Consider the following 24,282-nt stretch of genomic DNA (forward strand, 5'->3'; position numbering starts at 1 on the left):
ATCCTTTCACAGGTCTACATCTGCCGTGTGTTTACATTATACACATAAACTTTGAAGCAAATCGGGTAAAAATAAGAGGGTGATTTCAAAGCATTTTGAAAGGGACACACTTCCTGCTGCCAGTTGGTGGCGCTATAACTTTGACTCACAATAGTCACATCCATGTGATCGGCCTCTTACAACGAACACACTGCTGAAGTTTCATCAAGATCAGATAATGTGTGCAGAAGTTATAACACACTTCCTGTTTGCATTATTCGCCATAAATTCGTTTCCTCGCCACGGCCAAACCGTTCGAGATATCAAAAATCCGTCCGCAATTTAGCATCCTCAATGCCTTGACTTCATGCACACCGAGTTTTGTGGTGATCGGGTGAATTCCCTAGGAGAAGTGTTTCAAATAACAGACCATGCGTTTCCAAACAACCCTTAATAGCCGACTTCCTGTTGGGCTGGCGTAAAACTTAGAGCATGAAAGTTGTTCGGCCCAATGAGATCTATATGTGTACCGAGTTTCATATTATTACATGAAAGCGTGTTTGATATATGGACCAAGTTTTCAGACTGCACTCGAACCCCATTCAAGGGGGCGCTGTCGAGCCGCCCTGCCACGCCCGGGTACCATCTTCAGCCCGGCCCTAATGGCCGCAGCTTCTGACCTGTGTGCAAAGTTTCATGAGTTTTTGAGCACGTTAAGGGCCCCAAAAGCCCCCGAAACCTTGAACAACAATAATAATAATAATAATAATAAATATAGCTGCGAGCAGCGATTGCGGGCCCAAGCCGGTGGCACCGCAACCCCGGTGCCTTTAGTTACCTAAAGGCACCGGGGTGGCGGTGCCGCCGGCTTTGGCCCTCCATCGCTGCTCGCAGCTATATTTATATATATATATATATATATATATATATACACACACACACACACACACATATATGTATATATATATATATATATATATACACACACACACACACACATATATATATATATATATATATATATATATAAGACAGAAAATATTACTTGTCTTACCTTATTCTGATTTTATGATACACTCAAAATATTCCACAACAAATCCTTTAAATTTAATGTAAAAATAAAAACGAAAGTAAGCCGTGTTGGTCTCACGTAACCCTCTCAGTAGAATCAAAATGTTTCAATATTTGCGATGTATTTGGATGCTAAACTATTCTTTATTATAGGCTTTGTACTTCACTCGTGTTCCAATATCGATGGAAAAAATCAATCCTCTTCACACGCGCAAAAATGTGCTTGGAAACGTGTAATTCGTATATGTTATGTTGACTATTTTTATTATTATATTGTATTAGGGCTATAATGAACAGGCTGCGATGTCAAGATTGCAATTCTGGAATGTGTGTGTGTGTGTGTGTGTGTGACGCGGTTGCGGTTGAACAGTGGACACATAAAAACATAAATAGAATGTATTAGTTTATTCCTACTTCCATAGGAATACATTGAAAATGATCGCTCCACTCCGCACCATTATCAATGTCTGTGCGGACGTCTGTATTTTACTTTCGCTTTTAAGTTAGCGATTTAAAAGCCCTCAGCGGTGTCACACGTCGATTAACCGGTGGGAAAATGTTATCACAGTCACATCCCTAATATATTTATATATAAATACAATAGGCCTACCTGAAAGAGAATTTTACTTGCCCGACCAGAGTATAGCCTGATTAGAACGTCAATAACAAAAAAAATTACTTGGGAATCACTAAAACGAGAGATTATTCTAATTTCATTACATTCATTTTAAGTTGCAATCAACAGTTAATAATAAATGTATTACTGATCAATGGTAACAAGGTTGCCCTGCTGAGGCTCATGCAGCTTCTCCAGGAGAATTGTAAACAAATGAGCGCAGCACACAAAAAAGCAACCCAGTTAACAACATACTGACTATAAAAATGACAAATATGGAGTTTTTATATATTTTATAACATAGAGTTAAGCAACCTCACTTGACGAGTAGGCTACTATTTCCTGAATACAATCACGATTGAAACTGTGACATTGATTTCATACAACAGGTTAATAAACAGTTACAATTAAGTCACTTACATTTTAGATGCAATATTGACTGTTTTTGTTCTGTTCCAGCAGCAAAAATAGTTAAACAAAGATCACAGCAGAACCATCGCGCATCTCACAGCAACTTGTTTTCTCATTACTGAATGATTCAGCATTTTGAACGAATCGGTTGACTCAAAGATTCAATGGTCAATCCATAAACATCTGTCTCAATCATGAATGACTCAGTCATTCGAACGAATCGTTTGAACGAATGAATCAATGACTTGCTCATTAAGATGGTCGCCTGGCGACACCTAATGGCGGTTTAGTGTTATGTTTAAAAGTATCATTCTTTCCAACGTGTGTGCACCATTATCAATGTCAGTGCGGACGTCCGAATTTTACTTTCACTTTTATATTAGCGATTTAAAAGCACCCGCTCGTGTCACACGTCGATTAACCGTTGGGAAAATATCCTCACAGTCATATACCTAATACATTTATATTTAAATTAGGGCTGGGCAAGTTAACGCGTTATTATCGCGTTAACGCATTTATTAATTAATGCCGGCAATTTTTTTATCGTACGTTAACGCAGTTTATTATTATTTAGAAAGTCCGTTGCTCACCGGCGTTTAGCGGGGATGCTCTGCCATGTGAATTCCCTCCTGTTGATGTCCTGATAACTATTTAGATTCAGGAAACTCACAAACAGCGAGGATCAGTCTCTCTTCCAATGATTTGTGCTGCACGTCGTTTAGAAAAAGATCAAGACAATTCAACTTCGGCAGCGGGCGGGCGTGTGCGCACAACCGCGACAGTTTCACGGGAACGCACTCGCTTGTCGCTGCACCTTGTGCTCGACCACTTCTCCTCACTATACCAAACGCGAATAGAGTGTCTGGCGCGAGTGATTTCAATGTTAAAGTCAATGCAAAAGGTCCTGCGGCGCGAATGAGGCGTTTAGCGCGGCGCGGTGGACGCGAATTCGCCTCATTCGCACGTCCAGTTCGCGTCAAACCTTTGCTTTTTACGCGGATCAATTTCGCTCTGGACGCGCGAATGGATTCAAAATGTTCAAACGTCCAACTAGACGCAAATTTGACGCGCTATTCGCGTTTGGTGTGAACGCACAGTAACAGGGAAACTTGCTACTGAACACTGACTGCTTCTGCTGCTCCCTGATGAAAGATACCTGTTGATACCTGTTCAGAAAAAAAAGAAAAAAAAAAGAAAACAGGACTCTGATGGTAACTTGTTTAACAAGCTAGATAAAAGGTAATGCCCTGGCAGTGGCAAATAGCTTTGGTTTAATATTTGATTTGATTACATTAATGTTTAAGTTGAGATTTACAAGAAATATTTTATTGCTACTGTGTAAAGGGAATACTGCTGGTAAAAAGCACATTAGGCTATTTGTTTAAAGTTTTTGCAAACCACATGTTATTGCACTTTTGTGTATATAGCAGTACATTTAGATCTGCTATATACACTACTTTAGAATTCATTATTACATTTTGCTCGTAACAATGCGATTAATCACAAGAAAATCATGCGATTAATCGTGATTAAATTTTTTTATCGTTGCCCAGCACTAATTTAAATACAATATAGGCCTACCTAGTAAAAAGTTTTATATACTATATTTATATCCTTTTGGACACAAGAGGGCAGTATAGCCCTATATTTGCTGAACCAAATAGCACTAATAGCCTGTTTTTAACTTTTTTTATACTTCTTGAATTGCAAAAACAGAATAAAATGGGTTTAGTTCTAATATTTGTATAATTTTATATAAAAATAAACGGTGTATAATTACATTTGTAGAAGATATGAGATGTTTTCTGATTCCTTTTTTGGGACATTACTTTAATCCCTCGCCATATCAAAACCGTTTGAGATATTCAATATCCGTTCACAATTTAGAATCTTTAATGTATTTTCATCATGTTGAAAAAGTTTGGTGTGAATAAAATAAACCACTTAGCAGGAGTGGGTAAAAATGCAGAGGCTGATTTTGCAAAAAAATCCACATTCAGACCAAAATATCTGACTTCCTGATGGCCGGAGCTAATGAATGTAAATTAGAAAGTTGTCCGGCTTGATGAGTACAATATACAAAAAATTTTTTTTTTTACTGTAGTTAAAACTAACCCGGCAACTTTTGTCAAAAGCATGTTGAAAGTGACACACTTCCTGCTGCCAGTTGATGGCGCTATAACTTTGACTCACAATAGTTACATCCATCTGATCGGCCTCTTACCACGAACACACTGCTGAAGTTTCATCAAGATCAGTTAATGTATGCAGAAGTTATTCCACTTCGTGTTTCTCTTTTCTCGTCATAAATTCGTTTCCTCGCCACGGCCAAACCGTTCGAGATATCAAAAATCCGTCCGCAATTTAGAATCCTCAATGTCTTGACTTCATGCACACCGAGTTTGGTGGGGATTGGATGAATTCTCTAGGAGGAGTACTTCGCATTCCACAACAAGCGTTTTCCAAACAACCCATAATAGCCGACTTCCTGTTGGGCTGGCGTAAAACTTGACCGGGGGAAAGTTGTTCGGCCCGATGATATCTATATGTGTACCGAGTTTCAAATTAATTCATGCAAGCGTGTTTGATCTATGGACCAAGTTTTGGGACCCCGTTCAAGGGGGCGCTGTTGAGCCCCCCTGCCACGCCCGGGTACCAGCTTCAACCCGTCCCTGATGGCAGGGGGTTCCGACTTGTATGTAAAGTTTCAAGAGTTTTTGAGCACGTTAAGGACCCCAAAAGCCCCTGAAACCTTGATTAACAATATAAAAGCAATAGTCAAATCCCCCCTCCCCTCACACACACAGAGACACAGAGAGAGGGAGAGAAAATTCTTCAGAAAATCCACATTCAAACCAAAATATCTCTCTTCCTGTTGGTCGGAGATCGTTATTGTAAATTAGAAAGTTGTCCATCTTGATGAGAACAATACACATACCAAGTTCTGTTGCTGTTAATAAAACTAACCCCCCCACTTATGACTAAAGGTGGCGCTACTGAGCCCCTCACCACGCCCGTTTCTGAAACTTTGCACATGTCTACGGGCTAGTAAATGTGATGTGTCTGTCGAGTTTCATCCAATTTCAAGTATGTTAAGAGTCTCAAAAGCATCAAAAAAGAATATTAAAGTTTGAAGCGTTGCCATGGCAACAGTATTAAAGATATCAAAAATCCTTTCACAGGTCTACATCTGCCGTGTGTTTACATTATACACATAAACTTTGAAGCAAATCGGGTAAAAATAAGAGGGTGATTTCAAAGCATTTTGAAAGGGACACACTTCCTACTGCCAGTTGGTGGCGCTATAACTTTGACTCACAATAGTCACATCCATGTGATCGGCCTCTTACAACGAACACACTGCTGAAGTTTAATCAAGATCAGTTAATGTATGCAGAAGTTATAACACACTTCCTGTTTCCATTATTCGCCATAAATTTGCTTCCTCGCCACAGCCAAACCGTTTGAGATATCAAAAATCCGTCCGCAATTTATCATCCTCAATGTCTTGACTTCATGCTGACCGAGTTTGGAGGCGAATGGATGAATTCCCTAGGAGGAGTACATTAAATTCCACAGCATGCGTTTCCAAACAACCCATAATAGCCGACTTCCTGTTGGGCTGGCGTAAAAAGTAAAAGTACGAAAGTTGTTCGGCCCGATGAGATCTATATGTGTACCGAGTTTCATATTATTACATGCAAGCGTGTCTGATGTATGGACCAAGTTTTTGGACCCCGTTCAAGGGGGCGCTGTCGAGCCCCCCTGCCACGCCCGGGTACCAGCTTCAGCCCGGCCCTGATGGCCGCGGGTTCTGACCCGTGTGCAAAGTTTCAAGAGTTTTCGAGCACGTTAAGGGTCTCAAAAGTGCCCGAAAGGTTGACAGAAAAATAAGAATAAGAAGAAGAAGAATAATAATAAATAATCCTACCGAAAACAATAGGGCCTTCGCCCTTTCAGGGCTTGGGCCCTAATAATAATCCTAACGAAAACAATAGGGCCTTCGCCCTTTCAGGGCTTGGGCCCTAATAATAATAATAAATAATCCTACCGGAAACAATAGGGCCTTCGCCCTTTCAGGGCTTGGGCCCTAATAATAATAATAATAATAATAAATAATCCTACCGAAAACAATAGGGCCTTCGCCCTTTCAGGGCTTGGGCCCTAATAATCCTACCGAAAACAATAGGGCCTTCGCCCTTTCAGGGCTTGGGCCCTAATAATCCTACCGAAAACAATAGGGCCTTCGCCCTTTCAGGGCTTGGGCCCTAATAATAATAAATAATCCTACCGAAAACAATAGGGCCTTCGCCCTTTCAGGGCTTGGGCCCTAATAATAATAAATAATCCTACCGGAAACAATAGGGCCTTCGCCCTTTCAGGGCTTGGGCCCTAATAATCCTTCCGAAAACAATAGGGCCTTCGCCCTTTCAGGGCTTGGGCCCTAATAATAATAAATAATCCTACCGGAAACAATAGGGCCTTCGCCCTTTCAGGGCTTGGGCCCTAATAATAATAATAATAATCCTACTGAAAACAATAGGGCCTTCGCCCTTTCAGGGCTTGGGCCCTAATAATAATAATAAATAATCCTACCGAAAACAATAGGGCCTTCGCCCTTTCAGGGCTTGGGCCCTAATAATCCTACCGGAAACAATAGGGCCTTCGCCCTTTCAGGGCTTGGGCCCTAAAAATAAATAAAAAAGCTATAGGCCGCCTATAGGCGGTTATAGGACATGACACATATTTATACATTTTGAAGCCACTAGATGGCGATCTTCTCACTTGAATTTTTTTTTTTTTTAGGCCTGCACTCTATTTTGATGTGAAATGTTGCATTTATTGAAAAATTAAATAAAATAAATGAAATATATATATATATATATATATATATTAATTCTAATGGAAAAAATAGCTCATAAAAATTATATAATTAATGCAAAGTATCATAAAAAATTCTAAAAATTCTAAATAATAATCAGAAAACATTATAGAACAAAAATATATTTGATTGGTTATCCTGGGAAAAAGTAAAGTAAAATTTTAAGGCTTCGTCCGTTTTCGGGCGGGAGGAAGCTAAGTGTAACCCATTTACGAAGAAGCCCAGAGGGTTAATACGTTGCTTTTACAAAGACATTTTATTTCAACATATTTCAGTCATATTTTTACTCATCTCAGTATAGCAATATAGTTTGGGAAAAGCTAAACTAGTAGATGTGTTCATTTTCATGTAAAAATAGCATGTTTACTAATGTAAGTGCCTGTAGTAAATAACAGCGCGCATCTGTGCCGTTCATTCACACATAGGCACGCGATTCATATTTAAACAGTCTTTTTGCGGGTTACACTATATCACGATTAGAACAAAGCCCTTAAGAATAAAGAACTTACTATTCACAATCCTCAGCTGGATCCGTTGGTCCTCGAAATGAAACCGAAACCAGCACTTCTGAGGTAAATTTTTCCAGGATTATATTACTATTACGCTATTATTATTCATCACAGGCTCACAAGATGACAAAGTACATTAATCTGATTAAACTTGATGTTTTTTAATCAGGAATGCTTTGTACCATGCCAGGTGCAAATTCCAAGCACGAGGGTGCAACCGACAGTTCTTGCAAATCTCCTATCCTTTTAAGAGAACTGATAGCGAGGAGGAAACAAAGCTTTCAAGGTCAGAAACTTGCCCGGATCCTCCTCCAATGGCTCGAAGGGAGCCAGGGAAAGGCCTTGAAGGACAATGGCCAGATCCCATGTCGGCACCCTGGTATGAGCTGCAGGCCTCAGCCTCAGAGTACCGAGAGGCTCAGAGGAAACGAGACAACAACGGATCTTTACCCAAAGACATTCAACCCAAAGGAATGAGGTAAGCACCTATGGCCGGCACATAAACCTTTAAAGTGGACTGGGATAGACCTGCAGTGAACCGCTCCTGCAGGAACTCCAGCACTGTACCAACCGGGCAGTTAACTGGGTCCAACTGACGGTCACTACACCATGAAGTGAAAACTCTCCACTTCAAGGCATAAGTTTCCTCATGGAAGGAGCTCTGGAATGTAGAATGGTCTCCACAACCTCATTTGAGAGACCCGTCCCTATGAGCTGGGCCCCCTTAGAGGCCAAGCCCACAGGTTCCACAGTTCTGGTCGGGGGTGAATAATCGAGCCCCTTGCTTGGGACAGAAGGTCCCTCCTGACGAGTAACTTCAGCGGATGCCGTCGAGGAGAGACACTAGATCGGGGAACCATACTCGGCCCGGTCACCGCGGGGCTATAAGAACCTGGTCCCTGCAAACTCTCTCCAGAACTCCCGGGAGCAGAGCGATCGGGTCAAAAGCATACAAACGTAGCCTCGGCCAAACCCTTTGGTCCTGAGCCACCACTGCAGGGATCTCATGTACAACAGTCCAAAACATATCACGTTGGACGCTGCTGCCATCAGACCCAACAGTCTCTGAAAGGATGGACTCTATGCGTGCTGGTGACAGGCGTGCCTGCATCGACATTGAGTCCCAAACCATGCCTAGAAAAGTGGTCCTCTGTAGTGGAGAAAGCACATTCTTCTTGGCGTTTAGCTTTAACCCCAACTCTTTCATGTGGGTGAGGACGACATCTCGATGCCGAACCGTCAACTTATGCGACTGAGCCAGAATAAGCCAATCGTCGATGTAGTTTATGATGCGAATACCCTGCAGGCGCAGAGGCGCCAGAGCTGCATCCATGCATTTTGTGAAAGTGTGGGGTGATAGTGCTAGGCCGAACGGAAGAACTCGATATTGGTAAGCTTTGCCCCCGAAAGTGAACCTTGAGATCTATCAAAAAAACAGTCCTCCGATCTGATCTGTGGCACAATTTTCTCAGTGTTAACATTTTGAACTTTAGCTGTATGACGGACTCATTCAGCACTCGAAGATCCAAAATGGGACAAAACCCCCAATCTTCCTTTGGAACTATGAAATACCGTCTGTAGAACCCGGCTTCCCTGTTGGAGGGTGGTACATATTCTATGGCCCCTTTCTCTAACAGGGTTTTCACTTCTTGTTCCATTACCAGTACCAGCTCTGGGCCCACCACGGTGGATAGGACCCCCATAAACCTGGGCAGGCGAGACCCGAATTGAATTTGATACCCTTTTTCTATGGTCTGCAGGACACAACGAGAAACATTTGGCAGTAGCTTCCACGCAGCCAAAAATTCTACTAGTGGTACCAGCCTCTCGAGACTAGCCTCTGATTTTTGTTGTGCAATTAGCCCAACGCCCTGTAACGGCGAACCGGCAGGGAACGACCGACCTGACTGCTCTGGAGCCCTCATCGGAGGGGGCGGGCATCCCCGAGGCCACTACGTTTCCGGGTGGTCCTTGAGATATGTGCACGCCGGAGACCGCTGCGCCCTGAAGCACACGAGGTGGCAGGGTTGGCAGAACAGTCCCCTGAGGGCACCGAAGGGAGACAGGCACCATAAAATGAGGTGTTGACCGCTCTACTTCGGGGGGGGGGACGGGGGGACGGGACTGCCCTCACTGGCCTGAGCCCTCGGGCGTCAGGACCTCTTCCCTGCAGCCTTCTTGGAAATAATAATGGTCCTCAGATCCATCTTACCCCTCGAAGACTGCAGTTGAGAGCGCCCGGGAGGGAGCACGGGAGGCAACGCTCTGCTTATGGGTGGCACGGTGCGAAGAGCTGGCTTTAGAAGTTTGGGGCTGCTCCCGCTCAGCAGCCCCGGAGACATGAGAGCAACGGGGGAGGAGCCTCTGGAAAGCGGCCGCCTGCTTAGCTGCCTCCTGGAATCTCTCGACGATTGAGTTTACAGCGTCGTCGAAAAGGCCAGAAGGTGACAGGGGCGCATCTATGAGAACATTTTTGTCCTTTTCCTTTATATAGCTCAGATTGAGCCACAGATGCCTCTCAGTGGCCACCAAGGCTGCCATAGAGCGGTCGATGGATTTAGCCGTCTCCTTGGTGGCCCTGAGAGATAAATCTGTGGCTCGACGAAGTTCACAAACTATGTCAGGGCCAACTCCCCCGCCCTCATCCATGTCTCCTAACAACTCAGCTTGGTAGGCCTGCAGCACCGACATAGTGTGAAGGCATGCTGCAACCTGACCAGCGGCTGAGTAAGCCTTAACCACCAGTGATGATGTGGTTCTAAATGGCTTAGTGGGTAATGCCGGGGCCTTTAGGGAAGATGCCGCTTCGGGGGAAAGATAGCTCGCAAGCATCTCTTCCACTTTTGACATCTCCCCATAACTGTGCTCTTTATAGTTAGATATAGAGGAGTAATTAGATGTCTGTGCACTGTACACTCTATATGAAACCGGTTTCTCCCACGATCTCGACACCTCAGTGTGAAGATCAGGGAAAAACGGTAGGCCCCGGCATTGAGGTTGTGAACGTGAAGGCAAGAAACGTTCGTCCAGCTTGCTTCTGGAACGAAGTCCTGTTTATCTGTTGGCCAGTCAATACTCGATCTCTCAACCACTCTTGTCACAACCTCAACCAGCTCTTCGAATGCATGAGACTGAGGTGGCGAATCCTCAGTATCTCTTGCATCGACACTGACAACAACATGACATCATGACTTTGCGTAAACATACACGCCACTTTCAAGTCAAAAGTGGCGTGTTATCTATACGCATTTTGAGCTATCCGCGTGTATGTTCACGCCGAAACGAACCGTCATCTTCCGCGTGTATGTCTACGCCGTTAAATGTCCGAGCGAAACGGAGCAAAATGTACGTGAAATAATCGTTGGTCCCCTTTGGAAAACGTGTAGATGTCACAGTTTAACAGCCTCAGACGTGAATCTTACACGTACCATTATCCCCGGACGTTTGCTAATCCTACCCCTAAATCTAATCATAACCATTTCTTAAAACTATAGGCTACAATTATAAAGAAAAACAACAGACAGACAAGTATAATCACAATAATTTATTTAATGAGAAAATGTCAAAATCGGTACCAAAAGTTGTTCACGTGACGATGTGTCGCAGTCCTCTCTGGCAGTGGTTTTGTATGAGGTAACAGAGCAGAATTTAAGTTATTAATTCAAATCCATGAAAACGTTAATCCGTCTTCGGTTCGGTTCGCTCTGAGGGCTGCGCGGCAGTGCGCGCTTCATTTCAAATGTGAATGTGCATGACGCAATCTGTGACGAAGCAGGCGAAACGAGAGCCAATGAGCGTTTGATATTACTGCCGTAACCATAGTAACGTCGCTTCTTGAGGGCGCAATTTTTGAATTTGAATTCATAACAAGCGCGGGGTTTGACGTTTACGGTCAAGATGACGATTACTGGATAAAGGGCTGAGTTTGGATCTTTTTCTTGCAAATAATAATGGATTCTGAAGGTTTGGATTACATCAAGCTAATAAAATTGGTGTATTTTGTGAATCGATGTTGTGTTGTAAGGTTAGTATATTATGGTTCTATAGGAACCATAAATAAATTATTGTGATTATACTCGTCTGTCTGTTGTTTTTCTTTATAATTGTTGCCTAGGTAGTTTTAAGAAATGGTTATGGTTAGGTTTAGGGGTAGGATTCGTGGCTCAAACTATCTTTTAATGCCATATTGTTCATAAAAATGCCATTTTCCCATTACGTTTTATCATTTTAATATTGTCCATAAAATGGATGTTTAGGTGTGGGAGTAGAGTTAAGGGATCTTACATTTATAATCTATACAATGGTATAGGAAATTGTACAGATATCTTCAAGATATGGCAAACGTGTATGGGCGTTAAACTGTGACATCTACACGTTTTCCAAAGGGGACCAACGTTATTATTTCACGTCTTGTTGTGATACTGGGGAATCGATTTTTTTTTTTCCTAGGATGGTAGGAGAAGATTAACCCCAGTGACGGGTAGGTTTAGGGACTTTTAGGGAGTTGGGGTAGGTCATATCTATACAGTAATGTAACGTTAAGTCAACGGCGTTGATAAACACGCTGAAAAGCGATTATGCGTGTTGATAGCACGCCAAAAATGGAAATCGAATTGGCGTGTCATACATACGCCATTTCATGAGATCAGTCTGCTGACAACGTCCAGTGCCTCAGACCTAGATAGTCGGTGCCTCCACCAGGGCAGAAGGAACCGCAACGCGTGCTTCCAAACCCTGAGAGAAGACACAGGATCTATCAGGTGAAGGCAGAGATAAGGCTGGGCCCGTCTCTAACCCCACTGATAGATCCATTAGCGAACCTCGACAATCCATCTTCTTATAGTTTGTTTGGAAGCTGGGGACCCCTTCTTGTGTGATCTGAAGCACACCAGTCACTGGTCAGTCTTTCTCCACTGGGTGGATGTGAGGACATACTCCTGCAAATCCCTCACAGGTCAAAGTAAGTGAAGGCTCTCCAGGGGCCTCATTTATAAACATTGCGTACGGACAAAAGAAGGCGTACGCCGCTCTCTACGCAATAATTGGTATTTATAAAAAGCAAACTTGACGGGAAAATGTGCGGTCCTTCACGCAAACTGACCCAGGCGTACGCACAAAAACTGGTGAAATGAGAAATGGCGACACCGTCGGCAGATGGAAGAAACACGTGAAAGTGTGTGAAACTGTAGACCGTTGTGTAAAAGAAATGGCAATACTCTCATAAATAACATGAAGACTTCACAAAGCAAGTCTTACAATTAACAGCCTACACGAACACCCGTTTGATCGATCTGCAGTGTAAAACAAACAAAATCAAACAAAGATTACAACAGAAATGCAAATTAACACATATTTGCAAAAAGAAAAGTGAAATGTGTTCTGCAACAATATTGGCATGTTATGCAATTCATCCTCATAACACAGCTCCGGTGTCCCCTTTCCCCCACCCGTGGCAGACACACTCTGGCGATGGAGCGCAAGACGCTTTTTTGCATCGACTTTGATGTCCGACCATTTCTTTTTTATTTCGGCCACGGTCCGAGGTTGTGAGGCTGCAGCATTAACGGCGTCTGCAACCTTTTGCCACTCAAGTGCCTTTTTGGCATTAGTAATGCCCACAGTGTGCCCTACAAACAACATTTTACTCCTCTTTTCCACCTCGCCAACGATAATTTCTACTTCACATTGAGTGAAGTTACGTTTCTTGGTTTTCCTCTCTGTGTTTGCCATGATTTCGCAAACTTGTGGGCGTTTCACGGACTATTTATGGACAACTATGGGCTTGACATGAAGCCGCAAAAGCTGCGCTACATTTAGAATTGATTGTGATTTATTAAGTGAAAACTGCGTAGGATGTGTGTGCGCACGGTTTTATAAATCTGAATATTTCTGTGCGTACGCACGTCCTATGTTTCATCCGTACGCCACTTCTGACGCAAATCCTACACAAAGTTTTATAAATGAGGCCCCAGGTCCGTCGACACATGAGGAGGAGGATGGAAGGCCTGCAGAACTGTAGACCGTGATACATTAGTTTAGAACTTTTAGCGCATACACCGGTCTCAGGTAAAAAATGGCTTTGACCCAACCTGGGGCTCACTACAGGCAAGAGGAGGCTACAGGCAACTGATAGGGCCTGCCAATCTCCCACCCTCTTAAGGGAAGTAATAACCAGCAAGAGAGCCATTTTGAGCATGAGAAACTTCTCTGAGCTAGAGTCAATTGGTTCAAAGGGAGCTAGGGACAACCCTTCGAGAACCACAGCCAAATCCCAGGCCGGCACTCTTACATGAGCCGCAGTCCTCATCCTCAAAGCATCACGCAGGAAATGTATAACCAAGTGGTATCTCCCCAAGGATCCATCACTTAACGGCACATGGAAGGCAGCTATAGCCACCACGTAGACCTTAAGCGTGGATGGGGAAAGACCAGCAGAAAAATGGTCCTGAAGGAACTCCAGCATTAAAGCCACTGGGCAGTTAACATGTAGAGTAATATCTACTCTTTGCATTCTACCTAGTAGAACATCAAAAACACTCACATTCTGTTATTTACATTAATCTCCAAAAAGAACAGCAACTCCTGCAACTGTTACTAGAGCCATGACTTAAAACAACCTGTCCATTCCATTCACTCTGCCACTGGACCTGATTATTTACATCCGTGTGAGTTTCTTGTAAATAAAAAAATAAAAACTACACTGCCATTCTTCATTACAATATAATCAAAAACAGATGTTCTTTTCACAGCATCACAACACCCATTAACATTTAACCCTCTGAGGTCGGAAAACGCGCCCCCGCGTTTTGCTGGATTTTCTTCACATTGTAGTACAATAAACTTAAATTACTCCGTCATTTATGGTTATACAGAAAAAAGAAATATAAAAAAAGAATCTGTGATATTTCTACTTTTGTATGTGTCCACTTACAATCAAATCAAAACATTGTGCTTTTGTAAAATAAAGAAAATAAACAGGGTGTGCGTTCTGCCTCTCCGTCGCGGTGAACTTTTTTTTCTTGAGCACGTCTATAAACTGAAACAAAACTCAGCGAAAACTTCTCACACATTTATGAGCCATATACCTTTATACACATTTAAGTGTGTACTTTTAAATGATCGGATTCAAACTGAAAACAAATATTCTCTGTTTAAGTAATTTGTATAAAACCAACAGGATGTCCAGTATCTCAAACGCTTGCTAATTACTTTTAATTCGACCACGCCCACTCGCGCAAAAGAGATTCACATGCAAATCTCCACATGGGACGCGAACGCCCTCGTTACCTCAAACACAAAACACCAAAACACTTCACAAGTCTCTGCTTTTCGTCGAGTTTGGAAGACGCGCTGTGAGCTTACATTGGATTTACATCAGAAGAAGAAGAACGCGATTTGAAGACAAGAAAGATGTAAGGTAAGAAATTCTTACTTATTAGTTTATGGTATTGTTGCATAAACTTCACATTGCAGTTGAACTGTTGCTAGATATATGGTGAATATTATACTATTTAGACCCGTGTTTACTGTTAAATACTGTTTGTGGATATCTGCTCAAACATAGATATGTATAACCATAATGTTTAATATTTTGGAGCGCGATGGCGTTTGAATGTATCATATTTTGGAGCGCGATTGCGTTTGAAAGGAAAAATGCACCAAACATTAGGCTTTATGTTTTTACTATTATCTCATTTCATATCATCATAACGAATGGAAACATTTGAAGTAACATAAGATAATTAATATATTTTTCTCTAGCATTGTTACTGAAATCTTTTGGAAGATTTATAGGCTGCTTTGTAAAATAAAATTATTTTATGCAGGACTGCACATAGCTTATGCCTACAAGGCACAACAAATGTGGTGTTCTTTATATTATATATTGTTGGAAACATTTGTGTGTGTGTGTGTGTGTGTGTGTGTGTGTGTGTATTCTGTGAATTTTAAAAAGCAATTTTAACCAGAAAAATCTAAAATGTATTCCCAAAATCGTGCAGGCCTAGTTTCCTAGTTTTTCTTTTCTTTCAGGGACCAGATGCAACTGAGTCCTGCTGACTTCAACATTCACATGAGTCTCTGTACATGAACATGGTAAAGTGAAAATCAAACACCTTGGAAATGGTATGTACAATGTTTTTAGGAATGGCACAAAGGTCTCTGTCTTTGGATCATTGTTTTCAATGTGCTCTTTTGTCATTTGTTGTGTATTTTTGGATTATGTTGTGTTGTAAATAAATCCAAACAATCTAAAAGCCATTCTTTTTTTAAATCTCCTCATTCTTTGTGCAAGGTTGCTCTGAATGACAGGGCCTGATCGCTCCTAATAGGGCAGTTAGGGGAGTGTCTTTGTCTTTCTCAGGTGTTAAAAGCTTACATATTCATGAGATGATCACGCCTCTTCGAATATGGCTTTGTCACACAAAACACGTCTTAGAAATTTTAAATCAATATATTGTCTTATCTGAATGAGCAGTCAGGGTGATTTTCACATAGTTTTGGAGCAAATATTCTAGACTACGTCATACAATTTTCAAAAGTCTTGTGAAGAAATAATCAGTATGGGTTTCATGGCCTTATTTCAGTGAGAATTTTTTTTTGTATTTTCACAAACCACGCATAAATGTCATTATCTCAAAACTACAAACTTTTACATACATGCTGCTGATATATTATTGTAGCAGAGTTTGTGCGGAATACAGTGTAATTAGACTTTAGCCATGAAAATGTCACTAGTAACAGAAAAAAACACAAATGTCAGAGCATGTCAGAACACCTCCAGGCCCAGAAAACAGCTCAGACCTCAGAGGGTTAAAGATCCAAAACATAGAGGTGCCATGATACTGAAGGAAAAAATAAATAATAAAAAGAAAGGAAAAATTTATTCTGACATCACTAGATCGCTAATTTCTTCCCATGTGAAAGCAAAGAACTTCTCACATTGCACATAATCTTCTTGAGGCAATATCATTTCGGCTTATCAAGCTCCTCAAAAGAAGCTTTTCTCATTGCTGCTGTACCAGATGCCAAAAACAGACTTAAATCAGAAAAAAAAAAGTCTTGATCTTAAGCTTACAAAGCCCTTTAGGACAATCCAGGAAGTCATTCTGTCACGGAACGGTAAATAGTGAAGCGAGGATTCATGTGCAGGAAACTCTATATTAAACAAAACAAAACAAAACAAAACAAAACAAAACAAAACAAAACTCCCCGTGGGGAAAACAAGACAGGCATATGGCATCAAACAAGAACACGAGGGAACATAGACAACAAACCAGCACAGGACTGCAAACAGAGGGAGACTAAATAGGAAGCAAACAAAAGAGGGTAACGAGAAAGGCAGGTGGGGCAAATGAATCAATAATCAGGTAACAAGATGGGAGGGGCTAGACAATTCACATGGCAGAAGGAAAAACCTGACAAGCCATGTGCTCACAACAAACCAGACTATACCCAACGCATGACAGACCGGGAATGCCAGAGCTCTGTCACCAACCCAAGATGTAACCCAAACAGAAGTGACAACTCTGACACATTCATTTGTTTAAGTGAATTAAGTTTAGGCCTACTACCATCAACAGTAAGCTGAGTCTGTACACTCGAATCAGTCCCATTGTTCTAATCTAAAATGCTCTCACTATCTTCATTATTATTCTCAGAATCTTCAGTTTGCAAATAAGCACTCAATTCTTGAGAGCTTTCATCTTCTACTCTTTGGTTACTCATCTCCGGTATTTACCGTTATCTTAGTAGGCTGTGTCTGCTTTATCTTGCTACGTGGATCGAGATCATCGTCTACCTGCACTTCAGAGATGCCCGTTACTGATTGTGAGATCATGTTTTCACCACTGATAACAGCAATCACCTTAACTGCCTCCACAGAAACATATTTTGGGTTGTCTGACACCACACTCACCTCATGCAAGGTACTCGGTGTGGCACCTTCAGCAACTGCCAAGTACGATTATACAGCAGCAGTGTTTCACTCACTACTTGCCTGGCTGTGATTCTCTTCATCAACAGCAGCAGCTGTAATATTTATATTCACTCCATTTTTAGAAGGACAGGTATGCTGAACATGCCCAAACTCTCCACACACAAAACATTTCATCATCTCTGAATTGATAAAAATCGTATAATCTTTACCATCAATACTCAGTTCAGAGCCTCATTCTGGGAATTCAAAATCATAATTACTTGGCGTCTGAACGACATTACATGTTTAAGTTCAACATTCTTACAGCCAAGTGGGATCATCTTAATAGGACACATTAGCTTACCGTACCTCTGAAGTATCTCCTCTAATTTTCACTTCTTACGGCGGTACACTTGAAAGAACAACTTTTTCCGTTGGATTGACAGAGGTAGAACATGCATAAACATGTATTTGATTGTTAACCCACTCTCAATCAAAGAATCCACCATCTGAATTTCACTGAGAGACAGCACTATAGCCTTATTCATGCGTCATGCAGATCTAATGTTTGCGCCACCGATCACTCACAGAACTCACAGCTAATAAACAATCCTCCACCGAGGCGTTTGGCATGCATTTGGAACCATGCTTAACAGTCATCCCCAGATAGCCTCCCGCTTTTGTTTCCATTACTCGGAACATGACTAAAAGTCAGCTAAAGCGCTTTACAACTTTCCTCACAAACAAAAACTTTTTATCCAACTCAAAAATAATAGAAAAATAGAAATAATAAAGTAGAAACTCACGAACGAACGCTCTCACTAATGCCAACCAACTCTGTTTTCGCACATGTGCACACACACACAGAGAGAGAGAGAGAGAGAGAGAGAGAGAGAGAAATTAATAATTTTATTCATAGAGGATGCATTAAATTGATCAAAAGCAAATTTAATAATACAGTTATTAACAACAGTTTAATTTAATAAATGGAAAGAAATGATTTTCATTGAACTTTCTATTCATCAAAGAATCCTGAAAAAAAAACTATCACCATTTCCACCAAAATGTTAAGCAGCACAACTGTTTTCAACATTGATTATAATGAAAAATGTTACCTAATCACAAAATCAGCATATTAGAATGATTTCTGAAGGATCACAAATAAAAAGTCAGCTTTTCCATCACAAGAATAGATTACATTTTAAAATATTTTTTTAAATAGTTATTTTAATTTGTAATTATATTTCACAATATTACTGTTTCTATTGTATTTTTGATAAATGCAGTCTTTGTGAGCGTAAGACACTTCTTTAAAGGGACATTGTGTAGGAATTTCTCCCATCTAGTGGTGAAATTGTATTTTGCATTCAAATGAATAATGCTCTCCAGCGACTCACTTTTTCAAATGCGCTGCATCTACGGTAGCTGTTATGTACCAAAAAGCTATGACAGAATGTCTTATAATAGCACTTCGAGTTTTTCTTGGTGAAACTGAAACTTGAAACAACGAAAAAAAGATTGTTAGTTATCAATTACTGACTGTGAAAAACATTAACTATGGTAATTAGTAGTAATGCCTTCTTTACTCGTTATATTTTTTGAAGTACGTGCATTGTTAGATATCATCATCATCAGAGCCTTCTCTAACGTTCCTTTACTCAATAGCTGCTATTCATCAGAGTCTGTTTAACTTTTAACTATAAATGTTCTACTGTCTATATAATATAGCTGCCAACTTTTGAATTTTGCTTGGAGTGAGATTTATGGAGGAGCGGGGGGTGGGGGGATATCTACACAAGATAGGCATGAATTTTTCTCAAGAAAAAAACAACTCACCTAATGCTGTAAACATACAGAAAGATACATAATGCGTTTTTTTTATTATAATAACTTTATTTAATTATATAAATAAAAATATAATAAATATGTAATATAGTACACATATTTAGCAAAATACTCTTTATAGCTCTTTTTTTCTAGCCAACTAACTGCTAGCCTTTATTATGGTCATTAAATGGCTTTCCTGAGGTAAATGTTGTGACATACATAATTGTTCTCCAGCTGTTTACCATTTGTTTGATTGATTGGTCGATATAATGTATGAGGAATATACATTTCGGTAAGTTGTACTGTATCTTTCAACATTGTTCATTTGTGTTTATTTACTAGCTAGAGATGATCGGTTCACGTGCCGCTAGGGATCCGTCGTGACTCGCGTCACATTTACAAGCGGCAAAAAAAAAACAGTATATATTGTTTGAATTTCGTAATAAAAGTGACAGAATCTGAGAGCTGAGATTTTTTTATATCATAAGTAAGTTAACCTGCTCTATCTATTCTGTCAGTCTCCGTGTCCTCTTTGCTTCGCGATAAAGTACACAACCAAGCAATGAAAAAAAAGCTTGTAATTAAGGCCGTAACATTGACTTACCTGTCGAGAAGAAAGCAGGAAACTTCAGCGTCTCTTTTGAAAGCTTTCTCCTGCGTTAGCTATCCCGACATTAACGTTAACCCTTGTTTTTGTAATCTCCGGTCACGTTTCCTTTTACGGTCTATTTTGAACTTTTTCGACGACGAGGACTCCTTATCCTGTGACTCATATGTATGTATGAATGAACGGTGTATAAATAACCGTGCAGTGCAGCCTTTTAAACTTGCCGGTGCAGTGACAAGCGCCTCTCACTGCTCTGCTCCTCCGCTTCTGCTGACTTCAGTCACGTGACGCTGGTTCTGAACGAAAACGCGTTGTGGAAACGCCTTGGCCTAGTACTTTTTGTCCCTCTCTGCTATTATAGTTTTTCAAGATGGCGGAACTACATGGAAGCCTCCGTGGACTTACCCGTCCCATGTATATAAAGATAATAAATTCTTCGTTTACGAGGATTAGTCTGATCATTGGCATAGGTATTTGTACACCATTGAGGGCATATTTATGAATAAAAATATTGATTTTAGATAATAAAATACCTAAAAAGCTACACATAGTCCCTTTAAAAAAAATAAAAAAAATGTTAATGTTACCAAACTTTTGACAGGTATTGTACAACAAAATTGCAAATATTTACAACAAATATGCAAACACATATTTGATAGTATCAGGGTAAATCATCACTATTCTGAGTTTTGCTATTTAATACCAATATAAAAGTTTTAAAACAAGATTTTATTTCCACTCCTACTTGACCTGACTCGTGTCCTGCCCTCATTGGCAACACTCTCAATCGTTCATCCATATTAATTTTGTCTATAAAATGGCAAATACATTATCAGGTAATTTGCATTTGGTAGTGGCAGTGGAGCTTAATCTTTGGGATGCTTCTCTTTCTTTATACACTCCTGCTTTTACATCAGCTTCATACAAAGGCGGGAAACACTCTATGCCGAATGATGGGAGACCCTAATTATCCACTGATTTCCAAGAATGGAGACATAACAATTGGAGCACTTTTTCCTATTCACAGCACAGAGACACTGCCTTCATTTGAGTTTACAAATAAACCTCAGCCTCTATCATGCTCCAGGTTTGTTTTTTTTGTAGTCAAGTAGAATTAAAATGCATTATAATACATTTATTTTATAATAGCAAATATCGTATTATTATGGTATTAAAAAAAAAAAAAAAAAAAAAAAAAGTAAAATAAAAAAAGCTTAATGCAATTAATATTGTTCCCTTCTCCGCCTTATCTTTTTGGTAATTTAGTTACTATTTAGTCTACTTTTTAACGTTTATTTTCACAGTGTGAATCTGAGAGATTTTCGACTGGTGCAAATCATGATCTTTGCCATTGAAGAGATTAACAGAAGTGAAAATTTGCTCCCAAATGTGTCTATTGGTTATCGAATCTATGATACCTGTGGTTCAAGACTGTCTACCATGAGTGCAATTATGGGACTGATGAATGGTCAAGAATGTGGAGCAGGAGACAGGACATGTAATGGACAGTCACCTATACATGCAATCATAGGAGATTCAGAGTCTTCTGCCACAGTGGTTCTGTCCAGAACTACAGGACCTTTTAAAATTCCAGTGGTAAAGAGCAATAACATAATTGTTTAACACAATCATTGTTAACTATTTCACTGTGTCCTGTGCTTTCTTTTTCAGATAAGTCACTCTGCTTCATGTGAATGCCTCAGTAATAGGAAAGATTATCCTTCATTCTTCAGGACTACGGCTAGTGATTACCACCAGAGCAGAGCACTTGCATACATAGTCAAGCATTTAGGCTGGACTTGGGTGGGAGCTGTGAACAGCGACAATGACTATGGAAACTATGGAATGGCTATATTTCTTAAAATGGCCCAGGAAGAGGGGATTTGTGTTGAGTACTCTGTGAAATTCTATCGAACAGAGACAGAAAAACTACAGAAAATAGTACATACAATTAAAAAAAGTACTGCGAAAGTGGTTGTTGCATTTGTTTCATTTCTTGAGATGGGCTTACTTATTGATCAGCTAAGTATTCAGAACATTACAGGCCTCCAAATGATTGGTGTCAAGTCATGGATAACTTCAGAAAATTACATCACTTCAAACAGTTTTCGTGTACTGGGAGGGTCACTGGGGTTTGCATTGAGAAAAATCAATATTGAAGGGTTTTCAGATTATGTTAGAAAACCATTCTGGGACACAGCCTTCCCATGCTCACAAACTGAGGGGAATTCTACTCAATATGCATTAAGTTGCAGAAGATATGAGAATCTACTTGTGCTGAAAAATTATAATGAAGATGTTGCTGAATACAGATATGCAAGCAATGTCTACAATGCAGTTTATGCAGTGGCTCATTCACTACACAGTTTGCTCAAGTGCAAGGAACAAGAAGGTTGTGAGAAAGGCCTGACAATAAAAGCACAGCAGGTAAAGATACAACACAGATGAATAGAAAGGGAGAAAAAGAGTGTAATAATATTTATAGTGAGCAGTGTTAAAACAATATTGTACAAAACTTTCTTTTTTCATTAGGTTGTTGATGCTCTGAAAAAAGTAAATTTCACAGTAAAATTTGGAGATAATGTGTGGTTTGACACCACTGGTGCCACAGTAGCTCAATATGAAGTTGTGAACTGGCAGCAGGACTCAGATGGATCATTCCAGTTTAAACCAGTGGGATACTATGATACTTCACTACCTCCTCACCAGCGCTTTGTGCTCAACACTGCAAACATAATCTGGGCTGGAGGAAAGTTGGAGGTAAATAACCTGTAAAATAGTGTTTGTTTAAAGGACAAGTTCGGTATTTTACACTTAAAGCCCTGTTTACAGATCGTTTCTGATGAAATAGAACGGTTAAGATAAAATTTTGGACACATGCTGCTGTCCCGAGAATTTTAGGTGTTCACTGACAGCAGCATGTGTCCAAAATTTTATCTTAACCGTTCTATTTCATCAGAAACTATCTGTAAACAGGGCTTTAAGTGTAAAATACCGAACTTGTCCTTTAAATTGAGAGAACACTGAATATCAAATCCTTAAAAAAAAAGTAAATACTTGTATTGACCTTGATGAAAGACATAAAGATACTGAAAAAATTAAACATACTGTTATATAGGTAAATGTATTTTTTTTAAAAATGGCCTATTCTGAAACCTCTGCACCTATTCAAGGTTTAGAACAAAAACCTGTATTACAATTTTTTTTAAAACATTTTTTTTTATGTAGAAGCCAAGGTCTGTGTGCAGTGAGAGCTGTCCTCCAGGCACTAGGAAGGCTGTACAGAAAGGAAGACCTGTCTGCTGTTATGACTGTATTCCATGTGCAGAAGGAGAAATCAGTAATGAGACAGGTAATCTTCAGCCCATCTCACGCTTTAAAAGAATATTGCTTCTTTTTGTGTTTTCCCTCTAACTTTCCCGTTTCTTAGCAAAAAAGTTAAATTCAATACTTTTGTCTCAACTAGTCATCACATCTTCCTTCCCAGATTCAATTAACTGCAAGCAGTGTCCAGAAGAACACTGGTCCAATGCTGAGAAAAATGAATGTGTGTTAAAGACTGTAGAGTTTCTGTCTTTCACAGACGTTATGGGTATAGTGCTAGTCTTTTTCTCACTGTTTGGAGTAGGATTAACTGCACTGGTGGCCATCCTGTTTTACAGCAAGAAGGACACCCCCATAGTAAAAGCCAACAATTCAGAGCTGAGCTTCCTGCTTCTCTTCTCATTGACTCTGTGTTTCCTCTGTTCACTTACTTTCATTGGTCAGCCCACTGAGTGGTCCTGTATGTTGCGTCACACAGCGTTTGGGATCACTTTTGTCCTCTGTATCTCCTGTGTTCTGGGGAAAACAATAGTGGTGTTAATGGCCTTCAAGGCTAGACTTCCAGAAAGCAATGTAATGAAATTGTTTGGGCCTTCACAACAACGACTCAGTGTTCTTGCCTTTACAATTATACAGGTTCTTATCTGTGTTCTTTGGCTAACAATATCCCCTCCAGTTCCCTACAAAAATATGAAATATTATAAGGAAAAGATCATTCTTGAGTGCAGCTTGGGTTCTGCTATAGGATTCTGGGCAGTGCTGGGTTATATTGGCCTACTGGCTATCTTGTGCTTCATTCTGGCCTTTCTGGCTCGTACACTGCCTGATAACTTCAATGAAGCGAAATTCATCACATTCAGTATGGTCATATTCTGTACTGTTTGGATCACGTTTATTCCAGCTTATGTCAGTTCTCCTGGAAAATTTACTGTAGCTGTGGAGATATTTGCCATTTTAGCCTCAAGTTTTGGTTTACTATTCTGCATATTTACAACTAAATGTTATATTATCCTGTATAAGCCTGAACAAAATACAAAGCAACATGTGATGGGAAAAATACCACCTAAGTTCTATTGAGAATTAAACTATTCTTATGTTCTTATGTTTTTTTGTTTTTTTTTTGTTGCTTTTTTATAATAT

The 24,282-nt window shown here is 40.3% G+C and overlaps 1 protein-coding gene and 2 long non-coding RNA genes across 3 annotated transcripts in view; 2 read left to right on the plus strand and 1 right to left on the minus strand.

Annotated features, from left to right (window-relative positions):
- LOC309508671 overlaps positions 1 to 24,282 on the minus strand; it is a 342,418-nt gene that overhangs the window by 317,275 nt on the left and 861 nt on the right. The window lies entirely within an intron of this gene.
- LOC309508544 overlaps positions 1 to 24,282 on the plus strand; it is a 64,807-nt gene that overhangs the window by 37,205 nt on the left and 3,320 nt on the right. The gene's annotated exons all lie outside the window — the stretch shown is intronic.
- LOC309508179 (extracellular calcium-sensing receptor-like) lies at positions 20,697 to 24,219 on the plus strand (the record flags this gene model as incomplete). The annotated part of the gene is made up of 6 exons (XM_082182703.1): positions 20,697 to 20,905; positions 21,123 to 21,414; positions 21,490 to 22,245; positions 22,351 to 22,578; positions 23,047 to 23,170; positions 23,306 to 24,219. 6 exons carry the CDS (start codon positions 20,697 to 20,699, stop codon positions 24,217 to 24,219), a joined length of 2,523 nt encoding a protein of 840 aa, XP_082038829.1.

This window comes from Leuciscus leuciscus, assembly GCF_965113295.1.
Source record: "Leuciscus leuciscus genome assembly, chromosome: 10".
NCBI classification, from domain to species: Eukaryota; Metazoa; Chordata; class Actinopteri; order Cypriniformes; family Leuciscidae; genus Leuciscus; species Leuciscus leuciscus.